The sequence below is a fragment of the Odontesthes bonariensis genome, chromosome 16, assembly GCF_027942865.1.
Source record: "Odontesthes bonariensis isolate fOdoBon6 chromosome 16, fOdoBon6.hap1, whole genome shotgun sequence".
In the NCBI taxonomy this organism is placed as follows: domain Eukaryota; kingdom Metazoa; phylum Chordata; class Actinopteri; order Atheriniformes; family Atherinopsidae; genus Odontesthes; species Odontesthes bonariensis.
In genome coordinates, this window is record NC_134521.1 from 10193849 (window position 1) to 10217057 (window position 23209).

Here is a 23209-nt window from a genome sequence, read left to right on the forward strand (position 1 = left end):
CATTCTGGTGTGTGTTAAGCCAAAAGGGAAAGACATCGGCAGCGATCTGAGAGAAGCAGTTGTTACTACGCATCGATCTGGGAAGGGTCATGAAGATTATTCCTAAGAGGAAAAACATTAAAATTAGTTGCCAGTCTTCCCAGGAGTGGGCGTCCCAGCAAGTTTAGCCCATGGTCAGACCATTGAGTCCTCAGAGAAACTGTAAAACCCAGGATGTCTAAATCTCAGCTGCATGTTAAAGGTTAGGTTAAAGTTCATGACAGCACAATTGGAAAAAGACTTAACAAGTATGCAGGAGAAAGCCTCTTCTCTCTAAAAAGAACATGGCAGCACAGCTTAGGTTTGCAAAGCTGCATCTGAACAAACCACAAGACTTCTGGAACAATGTCCTTTGGACAGACCAGACCAAAGTGGAGATGTTTGCTCATAATGCACAGCAGCACGTTTGGAGGAAACCAAACACAGCACATCAGCACAAACACCTCATACCAGCTGTCAAGCACGGTGGTGGAGGGCTGATGATCTGGGCTTGTTCTGCAGCCACAGGACCTGGGCACCTTGCAGTAACTGAGTCCACCATGAACTCCTCTGTTAAAGCTCAACATGGGACAATGATCCTAAACACAGCAATAAAGTCCAGACCTCAACCTGGTTGAAATGCTGTAGTTGGACCTGAGGGCAGCTGTGCTTTAAAGTAAACATGCAAACGTCAATTAAATTAAGCGAGCCTGTAGAGAAGAGTGGTCCAAAAATCCTCCACAACGATGTGAGAGACTGACAACGCCACACAGAAAATAATCAGTTCAAATTATTGTTGCCAACTGTGGCACGTTGAATGGTTGAATGGTTAGGTGAATCATGGGGGGTAATTAGTTTTCCACACAATGATTCTGCACATTGCTAAGTAGATAATGGCATGGTGCAATATATTAATTTCTCTTTATTTATTTATTCATTTTCTTCTTCTTATGATGTCCTGATGACCATTAGACATAAACCTTATGGGGGTAATTGTACGTTTTCCACCTAAACAGCATTTCAGAAACAAGTTGTTCATATTTCTGTTTGCTTGTGTTCTCCCTGACACTTCAAGTGCGGATAATTTCTGCATCTCAGGCTTTTATCCCTTTTTGTTTGTTACTGTTTGATGCCGACGCGTACCGATAACAAAATAATCCTCCTCCTAATGATAAGCTTCCTCTGCAAACTGAATGAGTTTAATGGGAAAAACAATGCCTTTTGGGAGGACTCGGAGCATTCGAACGTTTAAGAGATGCAATTAGGGCAAATCTCAGCAGCAGACAAAAATATGAATGCCAGGTTTCCTCCCAAATCTGGTGCTGTCAACAATTCCTAACAGCTGTGGTTTATTTTATAAAGCACCCGAGAAGATAAATATGTGGGAGAACGTGTAGAAATGCTTACACAAAGGAAATCTGCTTGTTCTTTGATGTATCACAAAAAATGTTCATAATTGATTATTCCCTACCCTGTCTGGAAAACATTTCTGATAAACACCCACCCTTTCATCTGTCTCTCTTTATCTTCCCACCCAATGTTTCCATTTCTGCCTCCCACCGTCTCCCCTCTCTCCCTATTCACTGCTTTCTGTGCCATTTTCTCCGCGTTCCCCCCCCTTCCTTCATGCATGCTGTTTCCTGCTGCAGCTGTCGTGGAAGGGGACAGCTTCGAGGAGGTTTATCACAAAGTAAAGACAGTGATTGAGGAGCAATCTGGGCCTTACATCTGGATCCCCACTCGAGAGAGGCTGTGATGCTGCACCCCTCCAACCACCCCTCCCTCACAGCCACCGACCGACACCAACCCTTCACCCTCACAGCCGAGCCAGCCTCGCCTGGCTGTCTGTCCTCCAGCGAAGTCAGTGCTTAGGCAATCACTGCAAATGACACAGAGAGATGAATGCGTACAAACACAGAGACAGAGACATACATGGGAAGTGACACGGCGAGGCAAAGAAGGATACCAAAAAAAAGAGACTCTGTGGCAGATGTAAACACAGCGATGTGTAATTAAACCGAAAGAGATGGAGAGAAAAGATCTAATCAGTATTCCACTTTTATGAAGCAGGACTAAATATCCAGGCCCTGTTCACACTTAGCATTAAAATGCACTTTGGATACAAGCTGTTATCGCCTCCAAAACTGCAGGAGCAAAAGCCCCTAAACATTTTGGTGACGCTACATAAATGTCACGATGAGGTTGTGTTTTCCCACCAGATAAATAGCAAACAAAGTGAAATTCAATCACAAGGGAAGCCATTTTTGACCCCATTTTGATGCCAGGTGTGAACTGCAGTCCGTGTCCTCTGGATCTTAACACAGTCTAGATGTAACGGGACACAAGATAAGGTCTGAACAGGGCTTGAAAGAGAGCAGTGTGGGTCACAGGGGATGCAGGGATGGACCCAGAGGCAGTAAGACCTCTTCCTCTCCACCTATCTCAAGTCTCATGACCCCAGTGAACACCTCCATGCGCCAACGCCCCCCTGAGATGGAGGTGCTCAAAAAGACTCTGGCCCCTCTTTTTGTATTGCTTCCTAGGCCTCTGTCCTCCTCCTCCTCCTGTCAGCTCTGCCTTCTTTCAGGACAGGAACTGGGGGGGGTGGCTCAGATCCTGCCGAGTCGCTCCTGACGCCGAGTCTTTTCTCAGCAGACTCTTGAGATTCTTGGGAATCTCCTCTTGGTTCCTGGTGTGAACTCAGAATAGCACCTCAGTGACCAAGACTGACATTTGTTCTGTCACCCATCTTGAATATCGCGAGGCATAATTTTAAAGGCAGTTCAAATAATTATAATGATAAAAAAAGACTCATTATGCGGAATTTGTGCATGCATCCTCAAGGACAACGAAGACAGGAGACGGAAACTTTGGAAAATTCTGACAAAAAAAAGGGAAAAAACTAAAGCGAGCGGAGGTGTGTTCCACTTCTCCGCCTCTTTGTTGTGAAGGAGTGTTTTAAGCATGTCTCATGAAGAAAGAGGAGAAGAGAGAAATGATCGTGAGAGGTTGGTCCCGAGCAAACTAGATACTCTGACTTACAGTTTAGCCTCTACTCCCTTATGCACAGACAAACACTTTCACACCCACATCCAGCGACGCACACGCACACACACGTCGGGTCGTAAGCCGAGCTGTACACCTGACCCACTCCTCTACAGGGCGGAACCGGCTGTTTTTTGGCCTGCTAGTCAGAATCCAGGCTAAATGTTATCTCTCCAGGCACAAACAGCAGAGCTCTTAGCTTCAACCCGCCGGTCACTCTTCCAAATGATCCCCTCAGCCGCAGACGTACACACTGTTTCCGGTGGCCGCAGTAAAAGCCATGGCGTGTGTGTGTGTGTCTGTGTGCGTGTAAGTGTGTGCGTATTTCTGCACAAGCGTGCACATTCATGTGTGGGAACTCCTCTCTGTGTGTGTGTTGGGGGAGGTGTGGGGGGGTAGGTCTTCTTTTATTCTCTCTCTTCCACTTTTCTCTGCTTCTTTCTCCCTCTTGAGTCCACACAAAAATAAAAGCAAAGTCATGTTTAAAGTAAAAAAAAAAAATCTATGGCCTATATATATAAATATATATATATATATATAAATATATATCTTTTTTATGACAATTTCTAACGGGACTAAGTCTGTAAAAATCAGCATTTCCAAACAATATTCCATCGATTTCTTTGGGTAATATTGCGTTTTGGTTGTTGAATTTACTCACATTCCCATTTTATTGTTGTAAACCGCAGCAAAAAGAAACACAGAGAAAAAAAAACTGTAAAGCAGACCTCAAACTCGAGCTTTGAGCTGACGTATATGACATGTTCCTGCTGGAAAATCAATTGAAACACGTGCAATGCAGCTGTGTGTCTGTCTGACTGCGTGTGTGTGTGTTTGCGTGGAAGAAGGTGTGTATTAATGTATAAAATATAGATGATACTATATGAGGATATCCATACTTTATAACAGCTTATGGTAGTTATCATGTATAATACATAAATGGGCAACGTGCGCATGTGTGTGTGCCTGTGTGAGAGAGTGAGACACGCACATGGAGATGTAGTGCAATACTGCTACGATGTTATGCAACGAAGATGGTTTTATGTGTAAGATTAAGACGGTATCTCTATAATGTTTGCACTGACAGCACGATATGCTCCAGATATCAGTGGGACGGTGACAGCGAGTCAAGACGAAGGTTTCAAGAGCATGTGTTTGTATTCACTTATGATATGTTCTGAATTCTAAGAGTGAAGGTGGAAGTGTTGATGGAAGTGACCGTTCATATTTATTGTTTGTTTATTTTTGCTCATAGTGGAAGAAACTGAGGCATCAATTTCTGTTTTGCTTTCTGATTTATTCAGAGCTGTTATCAGGTCCATTTGTATGTTTTTATATTTTTCCTTCCTTCCTTTTTTTTTTTTTTTGTGTCCACACAGAGAAAGCTCTTGGGTCTTGGCCACAAATGCTGTAAATACAATAAGGACGTCGGGGGTGGGGGGCCGTGTGGCTTTAGATCAGTCGTTAAATTGAAGTCCAGGAATTCATTGGAGCCACAGCCCAGTCTAACGTACATGTGCACATTCTGGTTGGGCACCATACACACACACACACACACATGCACACACACACACATGCACACACACGCACACACATTAAATATCGGCACGTCCACACAAGCATTTCCATTTCCACGCTGATGGAATCACAGAAACGACGACGACACATTCATGAATTGAATAACATGTTTTCGATTTCTTTCTTTGAGGATTCAGTGTATTTCTTAATATCTCTCTCAGCCATCCGTATCATAGTGTGATATTCCTTATAAAGTATATGAATTTTTACAGAAAAGACTAATTACAAAGTTACAACAAAGTCAACTGATGCAGAAAAATATATTCAATAATGACAATATGAAGCAAAATAAAATGTTCCAGTTCAGTGAAGCGCTTGTTGTAAATTAGCTATAAAATAATAAAAATTAATTTAAAAATGCTTTCTGAAAATGGTCTCAGCTGCCTTCTTGTTACTGTTTCTCTTCTCTGTTTGTGTGATCTGGGGCCACAGTGCAGCTCCACAGGTGGAGCGCTTCAACACGACCAGAGGAGGGCGCTCTTTCTCCATTTTCAGCCGCTTACACAAGCTCTTGCTGTGGCTCCCACACACCCGGGTAACCCCCCCCCCCATCGGGGGAACCATTTTCTTGTTAGGAGAGCAGACAGCCATGGGGATCGTTTCGCCTGATAGTGTGATGCTACGGCCTGCACGCGTGTGGAAGTGCAGGCGTTCAGGCTGTGCTTATAAGGCTTCTGTGATCCTGCGTTCTGGAGCAAATTTAGCATATTTGCACAATCTGTACAAAAACCCAAACCTATCATTCACTCTTAAATAAATCCTCATTCTCTGAATACCCAGATCTAATTTTGCTAAGGATCTCTGTGGCTGTCTGCTTGCATCCGTGTCATAAACCCTGAATGTCCCAGTGTTTTAAACCCACCTCTTATTTATACGCTCAGGAATTCTTCTTCTTTTAATCTGCAGCTGATCTGAAAATGTGGGCAACCAACCCGCTGAACTTTTGTTTGGTTGCGCATAGCTAACTCACTCCATTTCTCCTTTGACTAAACAAACATGTCGGTACATCATCTTGTGTTGGGTTTGAACATTTCATTCTGCTCGCATAATACAGCTTCAGTTCAGAGGGTCTGAACAACAAAGAGCTACTTTTCACATAGAAATAGACAAATATCTGCAGTACGTCTTGTTGTTTCAGTTAAGATCAGCCGTATACTTTTCAGTCAAGGACTCTGTTGTGGGGAGGCTGAGTTATTTTGCCACTTAGAATCAGAACATCATCCATCTGTTTGAGCTCCATCCATGCTGCATTGTAATAACCGACTGTGACATACAGACTCAGAAGGGACGAATGGGGAACATCCATCATGGGTCATATATGGCATCAGAACCCACACACCAGTGGGGCTTTTCTCCCACTCACACGATTTTGTTATCCTCCTATCCATCATTATGTCCAGTCCATGTAGCAGGGCTTGCAATGCGCCTGGTGAAAGAGCGTACAGTTGGATCCTTGAGCGAGGCAGATGCCTGACAGATGGATTACTGGGGGGAAAAAAATGGCCAAAGTAATATCCCTTCTTCTTCTAAATTAAAATTCTAAAATTTGCCTTTGATCGCTAAGTGATTTATGTTTTGGGAATCTTGAACCCAATTATTTCACAGATGTACAAACACTCGCTCATCCTTTCTTTTTTCGCCAGGAAGGGCAGTCATTATGAATAAAAGAGGAATTAAGAACCAACGCTCATAGAATCATTTAATTATACAAGTGATAAGCATCGAATTTCACTTCAGATATCAAGGAGGAGAAAAGTGGCAAAATGAGATTAATTGTCCAACTGTTTGATCTTACAAGTCTTGATGGGATCTAAGTAATTGTCCTGGTCCTGTATCACCAGCAATCAATGGCAGCCTGTTTTTCACGCTGGAGTAATACCTCCGACTTCCCGCTGCTGGGGTCCAGGGCTGCAGCGACAGGGGTGGATTTGGATGAAAGAACAGCTGACATGTGTGCCATGTGAGTGTTGAAAAGAAGACTCACCTGAGATTGATTTCAAAGCAGCCTCCGAATCTCTGAACGTCTACGCTTTTGTGTGCAGAAAGCAGCGAGGCATTTCAGTACAACATAAGCTTTCACACAACTCAAAGCCGGTATTGTCAGAGGACCCGAAGGCACATTACCTGCTGCATTCTTTCAACTTTTAGTTCAGACCTGGCTTCAGTTCGGCTCAGCGTTGAGGCCCTGCTGAAAATATGATCATAGTTGAAAACTTTTGGTCAGTTTATTTATGCACTTTTTCATAATTCACTGCCTTTGCAAAAAGGTAATCTATATTTTCCTTTGCATAAGCTATTAGAATGGTGTGCCTGTATTCTTCTGTGCAGATTTAATTCTTTGGTTGAAGTAATCCTCTTACAAGCGGATGATTATCCAGCAGGGATTTTTCCACCTTGGAGTTTCACAAACCTCACAGAATATATTTAGTTAGTTACAGACTCTCCAAGATTTCTCTGTCTCACTGCCAAGCTGACAATAGACAGAAGAGATGTCAGCGTCATTTGTTACCTTAATTATAACATGACAGCTACAGCCTGAAGTGGGGGATCAAACACGGATCCTTTCCACGTTCATCTTTTATTATTCAGCTCAGCCTGCTGTGGCTTCATCTCTCTTATTCTTCTGTCCCCTTGTTTTCCTTCCCCATCCCCTGGCTAACATCTAGCTATTTTTGCTGGACGGCTTTTGTTTGGTTGCCCAGCTGTTCAGAGGATCCACACTGTTTATATGTTACCATATACTTGAACGATTCAGCTTTATCTGCTTTCCTGCCTTTTTATCCATTTATCAGATTGACTGCATGAAGATAAGACTATGCATCCTCAGATCGGTATTCGGCAGGGTGTGGTGCGGGAATCTGCTGTGGAGACGCCACTTTGCGCTGGAATGAAAACAGCTGTCTTCTTAAATTCATAGAAGCAAGATAATACTGCTCCCGTGGATAAATTTAATGGGTTTCTCAGCTTTTCTCTGACTCTTAAAGGCTTACTGAAACAGCACGTTGCAGACAGCAACACCAACAAAATATTTGTAAAAGAACATTTTGTAAGAAGGAAATCAAATGTTCCCTTGCCAGTACTATAAAGGAGCTATGTTTTATACAGGGGAATGTTATCTTATTCTTACCTTTAACTGTATTTGAATCAATCAAAAATATGACAATTCAAAGAGGTATCCATCTGAGAGAATCTCTGCCATTTTTAAATGCAACCTTGGAGAGTCACTTTATAAGCTGGGTGTGCAAAAAGAGAGCTTAACCCATGGCAACTCATAATGCCACCAGGGCAAAATGCACACTTTCATTTCAGAGCAGTGAGAAAGATATCATCATCCCAGAATAAGGATGATGACCTGGTACGCCTCCGAAAGTCAAAGACACAACGAATAATAAGTGCTACTGGAAAAGAAGAGATCAAGAAAAATCCTGAAAACAGGAGCAACTGTGCTGTCTCTGAGGAAGAAGAACAAAATGGAAGCTGAAGGTAACCTATTTGGAGACTCTAATGAGTCGAGATTGAAGCTTCAGCATCACTTTGCCAGAAGATCTGAGCAGAGAGATTGTCAATGACTGTTTGTACCGGTTGTTCCAGGGGTGCAAATTGCAAACTCAGCTCATTACATGGCGTGCGCCATCACGCCTCTCTATCTGTAAATTAGGGTTGTTAAAGGTCCGTGCGCTGAGATATATATCAGTGTGCTGTTACATCTACTGAGCCACCTTTCTATGCAACATGGTCAAACCCTAATGGGCCAGCTGTAGCTCAACTAGCAGGTGATGGGCCATTGATTAGAGGATGATTTGTGGTGCAGTGGCTGGCCGGAGTATGCTTTAGCAAAACACCGAAACCCAAATGTCTGAGGAAACGCTTTGAAAAACCATGTTGGTTTCTCTTTGAAGCTTCACTCAGGCAGAACAGTTCTTTTAGCTAAATGCTGATGTCAGTAAGTTAGGAGCTTAGCAGACTCACTGTGATACACCCACCAGGCATCACTGGCTTCTGATAGAGAAAGGGCTGATTTCAATGTAGTTTTAAAGGAAGAGTAAGAGGAACACCGTAATCACACTCAGTGGGGTCACATGGCACTGAAAGGATCGGATTATTGGCTAAATTACAATAAGACTGAGTAGTCTTCTTGTAGACACCTTAATCTGACAAGAAATTGGATCGGATTGGATTAAGACCCCGAGATAACTCGGTTGAAAGTCACTCTAAACCTGTTTGTAGGATGGTGAAGCACGTGGTGAATTAGACTTTGCGTTCTGCGCATGCTCCAGATTTTTTTCCCGGGGTCGTGAACCGGAAGTCGGAAGAGACGATATTACTGTTGTTGTCGCTGCCGGAAAGAAACAAACAACGCGATGGAGAATGCTCTGTTGTGCATCGCGTTTGTGCAACAAGCAGCTCATCACTGACCAAATGTAGAGGGACGTAGCTTCATCTTGCTCTTCGTTCGCCATCTTTCTCCAATGCCTGAGTTTGTTGTTGTTGTTGGTGGTGAAGAGGTCAACAGGAAGTGGCTCTTTTAGCAATAGTTGGAATGGGTACAGCGCCACCTATCATACCGGAGTATGACACGCTTTGTGCCTCTGATCCGATTCATTCACCGCCATATATCCAAGGAGAATTACCCTTGCTCAACTCATTCTTATTGTAATTTAGCCAATAATCCGATCCTTTCAGTGCCATCTAACCCCTTATTATTATCTTTGGTGACTTTAAAAGAAGCACTTCCAGGTTTCTTTTGGCCCCTACAGCTAACAAACCAACAGAATTGCACACGACCTGTGCGTGACAATCAGTAAAAAAAAGGGATTAAATTTGGGGATCTGATAACACAACCGCAGCAAAAATAAATACAGTAAGTGTTGCACAAACAGCTCACAAATAGCCTTCTGTTCTCCCACTGGCAGGTCACTCTGATCCCAAAGCTCATCTATCTAACACGCATGTGGTTCGGCAAATTGTAGACTTTAGTGTGAAGAAAAAAAGACACGGTTATTTCCTGCTGAAGCTCTTATTGCAGCTTCCCAGAGCTGAAAGACAGAGCACGATTAAAGCTAATAAAGAAGATTATTTTCCCACTCTTCATACGGTAAACGTGGCAGCTTTGGTGAGCTGAATAACCTTAAAGCACAATTTTAAAAAAAAATGCTGCTTTGTCTCTATCTGTTTGTATATCACACTGACTTACTGACATACTGAAAGAATAACGAACGACAGTTGTTACAGAAGAGTACCAAAGGGATTACAAATAGTTGCCATGCAATATTTGTTGTGCAACTGATGCAATTGGGTTCTTATTCGCAGAAAAGAATGGGAAAATATTCCCATTGCACAACTTGGGGAAGTACAATATCCTCTGCGTATAGCCTGTGGTGATGTCAGCAGGATGGATAACAGCACAGATTGAGGATGCAAGCTCCATTCAATCACTTCTTATGCTTTACAGATATTACAAAATCAACATGGCAACACAATTTTACCCCAGAAAAGTCCCGGTTGTGCCTCCTCCAAATTAAACATCGGTCTGGCCTTGTTAGTCAGCTTGAATTGCAAATGTCTTATTTACATTTTGTCATTTAGACCCTAAAATTAGCATTTTTTTCTTATTCATGCCAGTGACTTTCTCAGATTTTCTTCAAAAAGGAATTCCATTCAGTTCCCCCGGGAAAACATCCATTAATAAAATGAGAAAATAGGCTGGGGTGAAACTCTGATGTTATGAATCAGTAATGTGTGGTCAGAATGACTGGTTACAGAAGGAATATTCACTTTTTAGGGGGAGAAGTTGTAAAATATTCAAACCTCGAAATGGCGAAGGAAGTAGCAGAAATACATCATAACCAGTTTATATTGTAATCAATGCTAATCACGTAAAATCCTTTTTTTTTCCACCCACAGAGTTGAAGAATTCTGCCTTAACAGTTATCCGAAAGGCGTGCACGTGAATCAGGTACAGCATCAAGCTGGTCCGTCACCGTTTCCCACACCTCAGCTTTCTGGACCCTAATTGGAGTCCACCTTACTGCACATGCTCAAACTGTTGGTGGTGCTGCCCTGTGATTAGGAGTTGCTTAAACTTAGCACACATGAAGTTATTCTCAGCAAAAAAAAAAAAAAAAGAAAAAAGAAATCTGACTGCTCCGACCAACATCCAGAATGTGATTTCTGGGGTTAAAAGAATAATAAATACTTGCAGGTTTGGTCTTTGCAGACAGTTTACTGTTTAACAGCAGCAGTCGGTGCTGGCAGTGGGATGGACTTCACTGTTTTGTCAAAGTCAAGACACAAAAATACCCCTTGCGTTGAGACTGTGTTGTCAAAATAAAAGATCTGCCTGCTGTGACGGACCAAACCTCCAATAATAATGCTGTTAATATGAATTGCGCCCAAGTGCTGCTGTGGCCTTAACACCTGAGTCTGTTTACTGCACAATGGTCTTTATTGCTCTTTATTGAAAGTTTCATTTTAATACTCATACTTCTTTGGCATTTCTTCCTTCTTGGTGCTTAAATTAAACTCTCACACCATACAAACCATTCTAGTTGTTTTTATCACAGCCCCCCCTGAGGCCTAAAGGTATGGAGTGAATATTTATGTTCATGAAAAGATAAACAAGTCCAAATGAACAAAGTTCAACGCTGCGTTACTTTCTGCATGTTTGAGAACGTAGTTTTGTTTTGAAGGCTTTGGTCGGATGCAGCATCCCGCATCCCCATCCCTTGACTCTGCTGTTATGGTAACCAGAGTGGGCGGGGCCAGCTGCTGCTATTCGACTCCCGGTTTGATGTGGTGATGTACTCCCTCGGTGACCAGCTTATAGCAGTCGGTCCTAAGAGCCGCGCTTAGACACAACTTTTAATTTTCGATCTGTTGATCTATCCTATGAACAAACCAGACTCACTCCCCCCCCACGGCTTCAGTCTCATTTTGCCCATAAAACTAGGCCGGGCTCGACCTATCGCACTGTATCTCCACCACCTTTGGTGGAGGTGTTTGAAAGCATATAAAAGGACAAGCAAGCCACACTTTTACCGGACTCTTTTGCGAACAGAAGATGCGGCGAGAGGGATGAAGTGAGTGATACTGATCTGTGCAACTACCAGATAGCGCAGCGAGGAGCCCTGCGCGCGGGCACAGGCGGCTCTGTCACCGGGCTGAGGGGCAGGTTTCTGGGGAGCACAAAGAGCTTTTTAAAGCGGAGCCTTTAAGTTTCAGCCATGAATTCAGTGTGCTGACAGAAGGACTGAGCTGGGAGAGGAGTCTGTTTTCTCACTCTGTTTTCTGCCAAGACTTCCACATCACAAAGTTGGACAACTTTCCCGTGTGTGGCTTCTGATCGCCTCATTTGGCCAATGTGTATTTTTTTTGCCTGATACGGTGTTTTGACCACATTGTGACGCTTTTCTGAAACGGAGTCTTCTTTAAATGCGGACTGGTTTGCGATCAGTGAGCGCACAGCCAAGCTGCCGGTGCCACTTGGCTTTTAATCTGAATCTGTTCCATTTTGGCCACGTAGTAACAGCATTATGGAGGTGATATACAGAAGCCTTCTCCTGCTGGGGTGCATCTTCCTGGACTGGAGTCGTCTGGCTGCTACAGAAGAAGGTGAGTCTGTGTTTTCCTTTGCTTTTTTATCTCCTCAGATGCTGCCTAGACTTGGGATTTTGTGGTTTGAGCGAAATGTCCAAGGAAGTGCATCGAAACCTCAGTACGCTGTAAAGCAGTAGAGACACCACGAATCTTTTGGATCTGACCATAACCTCACACAGTAGAAGAATTTGTATATTTTAGAAAAAAACATTTTGTCAGCACCGAGGCCACTTCTAAGACCACCAGAAAAAGAAAAGAAAGCTCCAGCTGCTGCTTCCTGTGGGACCATAAACCACATCACCCTAAAATCAATACTAACACATTCAGGGGCTAATATAGGCCTGGTCGGATATTAGTGGGTTAATGCAGAGAGCTGTGGCAGGCCTTTTCATCTTAACTTTCCCATTAAGCGTCAAACACTTTGTATCAGATGCATAATCTAGTTTATGATTTGTATTAATTTTGGAAGCAGCCTTGACATTAACAGGAAAATTGCCTTGGATCAGCTCTGTGAACCATGAAGGGAGAAATAAGACGGTCTGAAATGATCTGTCATGATGTTGGAGAAAATAATGGTTTCAAATGGTCTGGTTTTACAAGCGGGCACAGCTTAACATCATCAGCAACAACGGGGGCAGTATCTGGATGATTTGCTTAATGCCAGGGTGGAAGAGTGAGTGTCAGTGAGCCACACTGATAAACCACAAGCCCGGGTGTTTATTTCTTTCTACAACAGAGTGACATTAAGTGTCAGGGCTGCGGAGGGAACTGAACAACTGATTTGAGTCACTTGAAAATGCTGCTGACGCATTGATCTGGCAGAAACCTTTGATAGAAAATGGTCTTTGGAAATGACGGGCCTGCTTTTGCCGAGGATCAGAGACCAACAACGGTAGGAGCTGTTGAACTGCAGGGGTTTTAAAAGTTTCTTCTGTGTGAGCCGCTTGCTGTTGTTCACTCTGTTCACTGTTGTGCTGTTTGTATCTTTGGTTAAAGCGGCGTTGCTGCCTTTCAGTGTGCCATTATTCCTCTCTAATTAATGAATTTAATATGACCAGTGACTTCCCAACTGCCCCGTGAGGACGGCGTTTTGTTGCCAAAAAAAAAAAAAAGACATTTTCCATTGAAACAATGAGCCCCTTCAACAATGAAACTTTTCCCAAAGTGTGGTTATTCCACTCAAAAGTTGCTGTAAACAGGAACGCCGTGAACATGCATGACTTCACATCTTCTGTGGCAGGAACACAAATCTGTCAGCTGCGTCTGGTTCGAGGCTTCAAACCTTTCCTCTTCCAGAGAATTACATTTCAGCTCCTGTTGTTCACTGTGTAAACACATGTGACATCACCGAGGGTTTTTTATTAAGGGTGCCTTTAAAATGCTCAGTTTGTGCAAACACACTCATCAAAAAAGCCGTGTTATATAACCGCAGCTGCTGAGAGTCGGAATTCTTGCGGGGAAGACTTTGTTGACTTTGTAGTTGCAGAAAGGTGCCTCGGATTTTCCCAGACCCTTAAATATTCTCGGAGCAGGGAGTCGGGCCATCGGAGGAGCTGTTCTTCTTCTTCTTCTCCAGCTGCTGCAGGTATCCCAGCTGAAACGTTTTCTTCTTCTCTGGTCTGCGTGTGAGAGGTTGTGTCTCACAGGGTGGCGGAGGTAGAGTTTCTGAACCCTCGGAGAATCCTGAATAGTCTCGGTCGACTTTCCCTTTACTGCTACAAGATGGTGGTTCCAAACAGGTGCAGCACTGACGTGACGTGGAAGGCAGGCATGCAGATGGGGGCTGAGGGGTCGTAGCGCCTTGTCGATTGACTCCAGAACATCTGCGTCTTGCCAAGTGTGAACAAGATGTCTGGTTTTCTTGTCTTGGGTAGCAGCCCACTCCTCTCCCCTGCCAGCACACTCTCCATCATTCTCCCTCTTGTTCTCCACCTAGTAGGGAATTCAGTCGTGAACTGATGGGAGGGCAGATGAAGCTCTCATCTGCCAAATCTCTCCTCCTTTTCCAACTAAAGGATAAATGACTCACTTACACACCACCACCACTTGCTTGCTCGGTGGACGGATCTGGCTTCCTTCTGTCTCTGTGAAGATTAAAACACAAACCTCTCGATCAGATAATTACCTTGGCTGGAAATTAATAAGGCGCTTGGGGTGAAAAACGGTAACATGGACGTGTGCCCATTTCGTATCATCTCACACGTATGAAAACAGCATTTCTCTGCCTCGCCTTGAATATGAAAAATGTATAACGCACAGAAGAGTATAACCAACACACTAAACTGAAAAGGAACAGTCTCCTTAAGCATTATTAATAATTCCCACTAATTTAGACCTGCTACAATTTTAAAATGCATTTAACTTGGTAAATGTAAGCTATAATTATCCCTCATCCTCCCACACTCAGACTCAACCTGTAAAGTCCCCATTTTGTGTTTCCTTCAGCACCTCTTTATTCCTTGCACATACAGTTTCTCCCTCTTACCAACAGCGAGATGCAGCCGGTGACAGAAGCACTGCAGTCTTTTCCACCTGTTCAGGTCCACAGCTTTAACGATATCAGCACTGTCGTCAGAAGTGATCTGAGCCATCTAATGCGCACTGCTTGAAGGCATTTCCGTGGGCAAGTTTAAACCGATTGTCGTTGTGTTCATTTGAGGTGTAACAGGTTTACAGAAAGCCATTCCTTCTTGTGGAAGTTACACTTATGGAGCACCACACTAGGGAACTCCACAGTGTGGTGCCAATAAACTGTAATTAAGTCATTAAAGAACTCTTTTATCTGCAAATGAATACAATTTGGTGAAATTATTGCATTTTTTGGGGGGTTTCCTGAATATAATTTGAAGATGATTACAGTTTTTTTATGATTTCCCCACACAAATCTGATGTTTTTGTTTGCCATAACTTATTTTTCCCACCTTTCTGATTCCGTTTAAAGAAGATTTTTAACGTCTTAGTCTCAAATTTAGATCATCCATGGTAGAGAAAAGCCACTGCTTTATTTACCCACGAGAAAAGGTATTTGTTAAAGCATCCGTCTCTTAGAGGAATTAATCAATATTTTTATAATGAGACGATGATTCATTTGAAGTTGTACTGCCACAGAGTTTCTTGAACCAGTCAGTAGTATGCTGTGTTTTCACATGACCTTTTTGTTTTGGCTTATTAAAAAAAAAAAAAAAAAAAAAGAAGAAGAAAAATGCCATGTCGACAGCCAAAGATAAGCAATTAGGTTCAAGTTGAGTTGAGCTGTTTTAAGCAGTCAAAATGAGGCTGGTTGCTCAACTCAGTGATGAAAAAAAAGAAGCACAAAAGTTTATATTTGTGTATATAGTTTCATTGTAAATCCACCTTTCTTTCTCTGCTTCATGGTATGTTTCTGCAGCTGTTCTGCCTTTCTTTCTACAAGTCATCTTTTGGCTTTGAGAGCAACAAGAGCATGCAGCTGCCAGTATGATTTGTTTAGCCAAGCCCTGTCATGTTGTTGGGATGAAAAAGATCCACGGCACTTTTTAGATTTTGGTGAAGGAAAGAGGAGCGAAGTGTCATCATGTTCCTCCCACTCTTTACACAGCTGTGGTGGTTTGTTCCATGTTGGTCTTTGCCAAGCCATAGCAGCCACCTTCACAAAAGAGGTGACATTAACACCTTGTGTTGGGCTCCTGTTGTGCTTTCTGAACATTGAGCTCTCACAGCTCAAAGGTGAGGGGGGGGCAAAAGAGACCATAATAGTCACAGTGCACATTATAAAGAGAGTCACGGGATGTTATAACACAAGGTGAATCATTTTATAACCCTCCTTTTTTTTTTTTTTTTAAGTATTTTTTTTGGCTTTTTATGCCTTTAGTGATAGGACAGTTGGAGAAAGACAGGAAGCAGGGGGCAGAGAGAGGGGAAAGACACACAGCACAGGGCTGCTCAGTGCGGGAGTTGAACTGGGGCCAGCTGCAGCGAGGACTGTAGCCTCTGTACATGGGGCGGCTGCTTAACCCGCTACGCCACCAACCGCCCCCATAACCCTCCTTGACTTGTTCTAAGTTAGATCTCGTCATCCAATTAGGGCACAGAGGCGATGGCAAATGATCAAACTTGTTCTAATAAGTTTAATTGAAATGGTCACTGGGCTGAACAGCTCCGTGTTGTGGCTGGTCGACTGGACCATTTTAAAGGTGCTTTAATTAATGTTTCCTTGGTTTATAGGGTGATTTTTAGCTGCTACCTTGCAGTAGGTACCCTCCCATCTTAAGGGGAACCAGTCAGTGGGATTACATGGCACTGAAAGGATCGGATTATTGGCTAATTTACAATAAGATTGAGTTATTAAGTTCATGTAGACACCTTAATCTGACTAAGAATTGGATCGGATTGGATTAAGACCCCAAGATAACTCGGTTGAAAGTCGCACTAAACCTGCTTGTAGACGGTGAAGCACGTGGTGAATTAGACTTTGCGTTCTGCTCATGCTCGAGATTTTTTCCCGGGGCAGTGAACCGGAAGTCAAAGGAGACGATATTACTGTTGTTGTCGCCGTCAGAAAGAAACAAACAACGCGATGGAGAATGCTCCGTTGTGCGCCGTGTTTGTGCAACAAGCAGCTCATCACAGACCAAATGTAGAGGGACGTAGCTTCATCTTGCTCTGCGTTCTCCATCTTTCTCCAATGCCTGAGTTTGTTGTTGTTGTTGGTGAAGAGGTCAACAGGAAGTGGCTCTATTAGCAATAGTTGGAATGGGTACAGCACCACCTATCATACAACATGCTTTGTGCCTATGATTCCATTCATTCACCGAGGTATATCCAAGGATAATTACCCTTGCTCAACTCATTCTTATTGTAATTTAGCCAATAATCCGATCCTTTCAGTGCCTTGTAACCCCACTGAGTGATGCAAGCATACTAAACCAAGCCCTTAAACGTCAGTAAAATGTTGCCCGTTCAGCGCTCCTATCTGCAGTGTAGTTATAACCAGAGAATATATAACCATCTATGGTCTTTTTATTGGTTCCAAAAGCTTCAGTTTGAACAGAGAACCAAAGGTTCTGGTTGTCCAGGAATGTTGGGATGTGATAAAAGTGCTAGAACAGCGTTCGGGCTAACCCGAGGAACAAGTTATCGCTGACAGACATCAGCTGGAGCATGTCAGCAGGATCAAACATCTGTCAGTGACACCTTACACAAACTGTTCACGACACATGTTTATCTTATCATCACTGCTTTTAATGGGGTTTACTCTTTAAAACCATTCAAAAGGCAGAGCGTGTGCACATTCTTCACAACATCTGTCCCTTATTCATGCTGTCACCTCCTGACAGCATCTTGATGCATAGCATAATGTTGCTCAGTCTAAGCTAAACCTCACTAAGTGGCTCCGACGCAGAAAGGATGCTTTTATCTCAGGGGGCCTTACTTGAGCCTTTTTTTTTACAGATGTATGCCCTTTTCTTTTGCTACTCTTTCCACGTCCTCTGTCTCCTTGATGTTTGACTGGTGCTATGCTGTTTTCTCTTGCTAACCATCTCCCCTGCCATGGAAATGTGGATAGTTTCCCAGAAATCCTTTTAAATGGAACCGATTTTTATAAGAAAGGGATTTGCATTTAAAACACCCTCCCCCCCTCCTCTCTGAAAGCCTGTAGCCCATCATCCTCAGTACCTCAATCCGATGATTAGCTTCCTCAAGAGTTAAACAGGCATCTGAGTGCCACAAGTGCTCTCAGTCCGTGTCTCTCTTTCTTCGTCTCTCCCTCTCAGAGGAGGATGTATGTGGCAGCTGGGAGTTGCAGGTGGATGATAGTTCAGCTCGGTGAGAGGCTACAAGCCCCAGCCCATACGTCCATGTCAGGCATTCACTTTGGAGAGCCAGTCTGTCCTCCACCCACACGCTTCTCGCTGAGAGTGGGACACAATGGGGACAGGCTGCAGTGGTGGGGGAATGAGGCCACAGCCTATCAGCCATAAGCACCAAGGAGAATGGCACTTTTACAAGGATGGGGGCTCTCTTTGAAGTGAGTCAAGGAGAGACCGGTAGGAGTTGACGGAACCAAAAAAGCAAGTGTGGAGAGAGTGCCAGAAAATCGCACGAATGTGCGTTTCCTATTTGCATTGGCTAATAATGCGCACCTGGGGCCAGATGCACGCGATATATGCAATGGGTTGAATATGTGATGATGACAAAGGGATTAAAAAATCCCATTAATTAGACGACAACAACAGAGATGGAGCTATTTATCTCAGGTCCATCTCTCCAGTTAATCTTGCACACTAATCACAGCTGTTTTTTGAGGAACACTCACCATTGTGTTGGAAGAAGATCCTTTGTGAGACTTTTCTACAAGCTATTATTGTGCCGTGCCTCGCGATTATCTTCTTTTTTGTTTGTTTTTTTGTTGCTACATCACAAAAATGGAGGAAAATCTTGTGTTATGAGTTTGGTGAGGTGTTGAGTCTGAGTGTGCAAGCATTGATGAAGAAAAGCAACACTGATGTAAACCTTTCTTAGCTTGAAGCCTTGACTATCGGTAGACTTGAGTCTGGGATATTTTCCTCCCTGCGTCACAGGCTGACCTACATCTTGTGTTTGATATGCCCTTTTTAAGTTAAAATGCAATTCGCTCGGTACAACCCAGAGAACTCTTGCATATTTGCTCGTACCTCGGTGTGAGCAGACACCTGCCAAGGCGTGCTTTAAATACAGCTCTCAACCAAGTGGGCTCTGCTATAAACTGCATGACAGAGACATTTCTGTGTGCCTGTGCCCTCCTACAGCTCTCACAGCTTAGAGCTTTAAGGGGGAGTTGGGCTCCAAAATGGAGCGGGTCAGTTCAGTTAAAGAACCATCAGATGTGGTTTTTTTGGCCACTTTGTGTTTAGTTTTTCTGAGTTCTGCACAGAAAATGGTTTTCCTCCCCTTAGATCTTAACATAACCGATGCAAATGGTTTCTATCTGAAGTCATCCTCGTCCAATCAATGAAGAAGTATTCGTGTGATTTGTTAGCAATCTGCCCTTTATTCTAAGATTAGACCAACAACGTGGTGTAGACATTCAGTGTGTAAACTACTGAACCCGTCCTCCTCCTGAAAAGAAAATATGGTGGCGAAATTATGCCCTTTTGTTGTCTAGCAGGCGGCCTCACACCCAACAGTGAGTTTATCTTTATTCTAGATATATCGGCCACCGCCACACAGACAGCCAATTGCAGGCTTGAAGCGGCAACGCGTGGACTGATGAGGAGAATTAGCTCTGAGTGTGTCTGTTGTTGGTTGAATACAAAACAGTGTGAAGTCTCAGAATGAAAGAGAAAAGTCAGCTCACTTGTATCTTTACTTAGATGTGTCAATCCTTAGATGGTTTATTTAGCTGAAGTCTGAACTGACTTCAAGCTGTCCTCCTCCCACCGCAGATTAGTCACTGCAGCTCTGTGTGTGTGTGTGTGTGTGTGTGTGTGTGTGTGTGTGCGTTTCACTAACCAGCCCCCACCAAAGCGAAATGCAGATTCCGCTTTAGTAAAAGCTTTGATAAGAACTCTGTTTTAAGCACGGCAGCAGACATTTATGGGGCTCATGGAGGGTTTGATAGATGCATCACAGAAGTTTTTTTTTCCATCAACCATCTGGAATGTATTAATTTGCAAAAAGTTCTGATTTCTTTGCCCTTCTTGTTTACTTATTTGGCTGATGCAGCTCTGCAAAGTCTCATTATTCAAACTCATTCATTGAAATGGATCCCACTCTCTTTTGTAGCTGTAATTAAAATACTGATAATTAATCTATAGTTAAGTAACTGGCCAACTATCCGCTGCAATTATTGGAAAACACAGCCAACGTGGACGGGGGGGGATGGGGGGGGGTTAGGATGATCATGCAGGGTTTAAACACTGTGGAACTCCAAACTGTTCACCCTGCAGGGGTGCCAGTCTGTGACTGACCCACACCACAAGACAAGAGGATAAATATCCTCCTTCAAAGACTGAGAAAGTGTTTGGAAACAAGCACAGAACCTACTCTTTCCCTTATTGCTTTCATCAGCTGTCTGCCTTCAAGCCTTCTGTAAAGAGGATAACTTAATTTGAGGCTTTCGGGTTTATAGAGTAGCTTAATGATCTGTTATTGTCCCAGGAATAGATCAGTTAATTGTCCTCATATGATCTGAATTTGGTTTATGAGGATTCCGGTGCTGTGGTGAAGCTAAAACGCTGATGTTATGACAGCTCTCCGTCTTAATTATCAGAGTGATGTCCTTCCAAGATGATAAATGATCTTTTGAGTTCTCTGTTTTATAACAGCATGTGACATTCAGTCTGCTTTTACTGATCCTCACCAGAGGATAAGCCAAAGAGTGTTTTTGTTGAGTTTTCTGTTCAGCTCTGTAGTTGTATAGATTGTAGCCTCTGATATTATCCAGGTAAGCAGATTGTCACAGGATGCAGGTATGTAGTGACAGAATGAAAGATGTTTTTGCCTATTCTATAAGATTAGGTATAGAATTAAAGAGTCTTTCTTGAAGTCATTGTGGCTCCAGCAATATCACAGTTGATTTTAATGATAAATGATATGCTTTGCTACCCCCAGAAGCCCGTTGTTGTAGCAACAGGAAGGATTCAGATTGGACGACTGAACTAGCTACACAAATAGAGTCAAATCTCAAACATATGTGGATGCATTTTGCTTTATTTGTATATTTGTTCATTTGAAATTTGACACACTTAATTTATTTTGAAAAAAACAACATATGGTTTGCAATCATTCTCACCACAGATGGGAAATTTAAATTAGCAGTGGTGCACTGGTGCAGGACACGGATTCAGAATTCCAGGAAACTGTGAAAAACACAGTTACGTGACACTAAAAAGCTTCCTTAACACTGTTATGGTCGTCAGAAGGAAGGAGGACAGCCATAAATTTATAAGTGACATGATAGAAAAATAAACAGGAAAGAATCTTCTCTGTGAAAACATCTGCATGCAAGGGACAAGACTTCTTGTTACTTTGGCTTTCTGGTTTTGTGTTTGTACTCTGCTTTCAGTTTATTTGCATTGCACAATCACAGAGGCAGGTTTTTGGCTGGATGGACATAAGCAGCTGTGGGGAAAGCATTCGAAAAACATTCTTGTAATCTATTAAAGTGATCTTGAGCAGTAGTTCTCCAGGCGTGGATATTGGCTGCTTGTTCACATTCTTTTGTTTGCAGTCCGGTCCTACCTTTTTCAGAGGAATGTGTTTTTTTTTTTGTTTGTTAACCCACTTAAGACTAAGATATGAATCGTTTAAGCTTAAAAAAGTCACCTAATTGAAGGAATGAACCAGTGTTGCGTCTACTCATAACAGAGAACTTTGCAAAGGGTCCATTTTAAATGGTATTTTGGTATTTTTGGTATCTGTAGCCTGTCACTTGTGACTAAGGATGTCGTGATCCGATCGGCCCTGATTTCCGATCACGTGGTTTCAGACTTGATCGAAATCGGACGTTACATCCCGATCAGGGATTAGATATATAGCCTAAATATATATGTATATTTATTCTCATTATTTTTTTTTTATCAGAAGTATAATATTTCCAAACAAATGGGAAAAAAGTAACAGCTTAGTATTTACTGTTATGTGGTGGTACAGAGTCAGACCGTCTCAACCATAGACATAATATACGTAGACGCCTCATTGACTGACCTATTGGAGCTGACGTATCAGCGCAGCCGCCATCTTGGATGGGTTTCCAATGCCTCCACATTGGATTTCGACTGAGGAAGGTGTTAATCCCCAACTACAATAATCATAACTCCCCGAATTTTTATGTCTATGGTCTCAACTCCACACAGAAACAACGCATGCTGCATGACGTGACTTTGCTGCCGTAAAGCGAAGCAGAACACGGTTTATAAGTGTTAAATGATAAAATAAGTGAAGAGAATAAAAAAATCAGGGACATCATGGATTTGTTTCTTCGCCGTTCTTCATTTTTTTAATGTACTGTAGAAGTATCGGATCGGGACTCGGTATCGGCAGATACTCAAAATCAAATGACTCAAAAAAACCTGATCGGGACATCCCTACTTGTGACCATTTATTTAGTCCATGCACAAAACAACCAAAAATACATTTTGACAGATATAAAATTGTATTTTTACACCAACAAGAGGATTCACCAATAGCTGTTAGCCAAAAACTTCTAACTTCTAAAACTATCTACAGCAGAAGAACAGGATCTGAAAGTGGTTGCCAAAAATCCAGCAAAGACCCGACACAGGAGCTGAGAGATGCATCTGGACCTTCAGCTGATCCATCTGCTGTTGGCCCAAGCCTCATCAGAAATGGGCTCCATGGAAGGGTGACTGTCAAGAAGCCGTTCTTAAGGAAGGGAAACAGGGAGAAAAGGCTGAGCTGTGCCAAATGACACGAGAAGTGGCCTGAAAATCAGTGGCAGCAGGTCTGATGGGGTTCAAACTGTCGTCTGTATGCAGAAAGAGACATCAGTGAGTGTCTACAGATGGTGGAGGCTCCGTCACGGTTTGGGGCTGCATGTCACTCAGCGGTGTCGGCGATCTTGTGAAAGTTGATGGAATTCTGAAAACAAAGATAAAGTGCTGTCAGAAATCGATCCACCACGCACCTCTGTCTGACTGGCAACAGCTTCATTACTCGGCGTGACAGTAGCTGGGTTTTATTACTGTTTTTCATTTGCATTTAGAAGATGTGAACAAGAAATGCTGCTTCCTAACTGCGTTTGTTCTTCTATCACGGTTGATTTGAGCTGCTCGGTGATTAGCTCTCAGCAGCTTCCTCCAGCGTCTCAGATCAGCCAACGCTTCTCATTCTTCCGCAATTTTTGAAACCTTATTTCATTTGCTTTGCACATTATTTCAATTATTCATATTTGACTGGTTGGTCATTTTTTCTGCGGTGTGACAAAGTTCATATTTATATGCTGCAAAAAAAACAACATTTCTGTCAATTCCAACACAAGAGAAAAACAAAC

The 23209-nt window shown here is 42.9% G+C and overlaps 2 protein-coding genes across 4 annotated transcripts in view; both read left to right on the top strand.

Moving 5' to 3' along the window:
• Positions 1–5012, top strand: part of dlg4a (discs, large homolog 4a (Drosophila)) — an 83719-nt gene extending 78707 nt beyond the window's left edge. For all 3 annotated transcript variants that reach the window (XM_075487763.1, XM_075487762.1, XM_075487761.1), the window contains exon 22: positions 1668–5012. In XM_075487763.1, coding sequence (XP_075343878.1) covers positions 1668–1774 — 107 coding nt within the window. In that variant the 3' untranslated portion in view covers positions 1775–5012. The remainder of the gene's footprint in view (positions 1–1667) is intronic.
• Positions 5013–11428: 6416 nt separating this feature from the next.
• LOC142402206 (ephrin type-B receptor 4a-like) overlaps positions 11429–23209 on the top strand; it is a 39926-nt gene continuing 28145 nt past the window's right edge. The window contains exon 1 of the mRNA XM_075487764.1: positions 11429–12252. Coding sequence (XP_075343879.1) covers positions 12174–12252 — 79 coding nt within the window. The 5' untranslated portion in view covers positions 11429–12173. The remainder of the gene's footprint in view (positions 12253–23209) is intronic.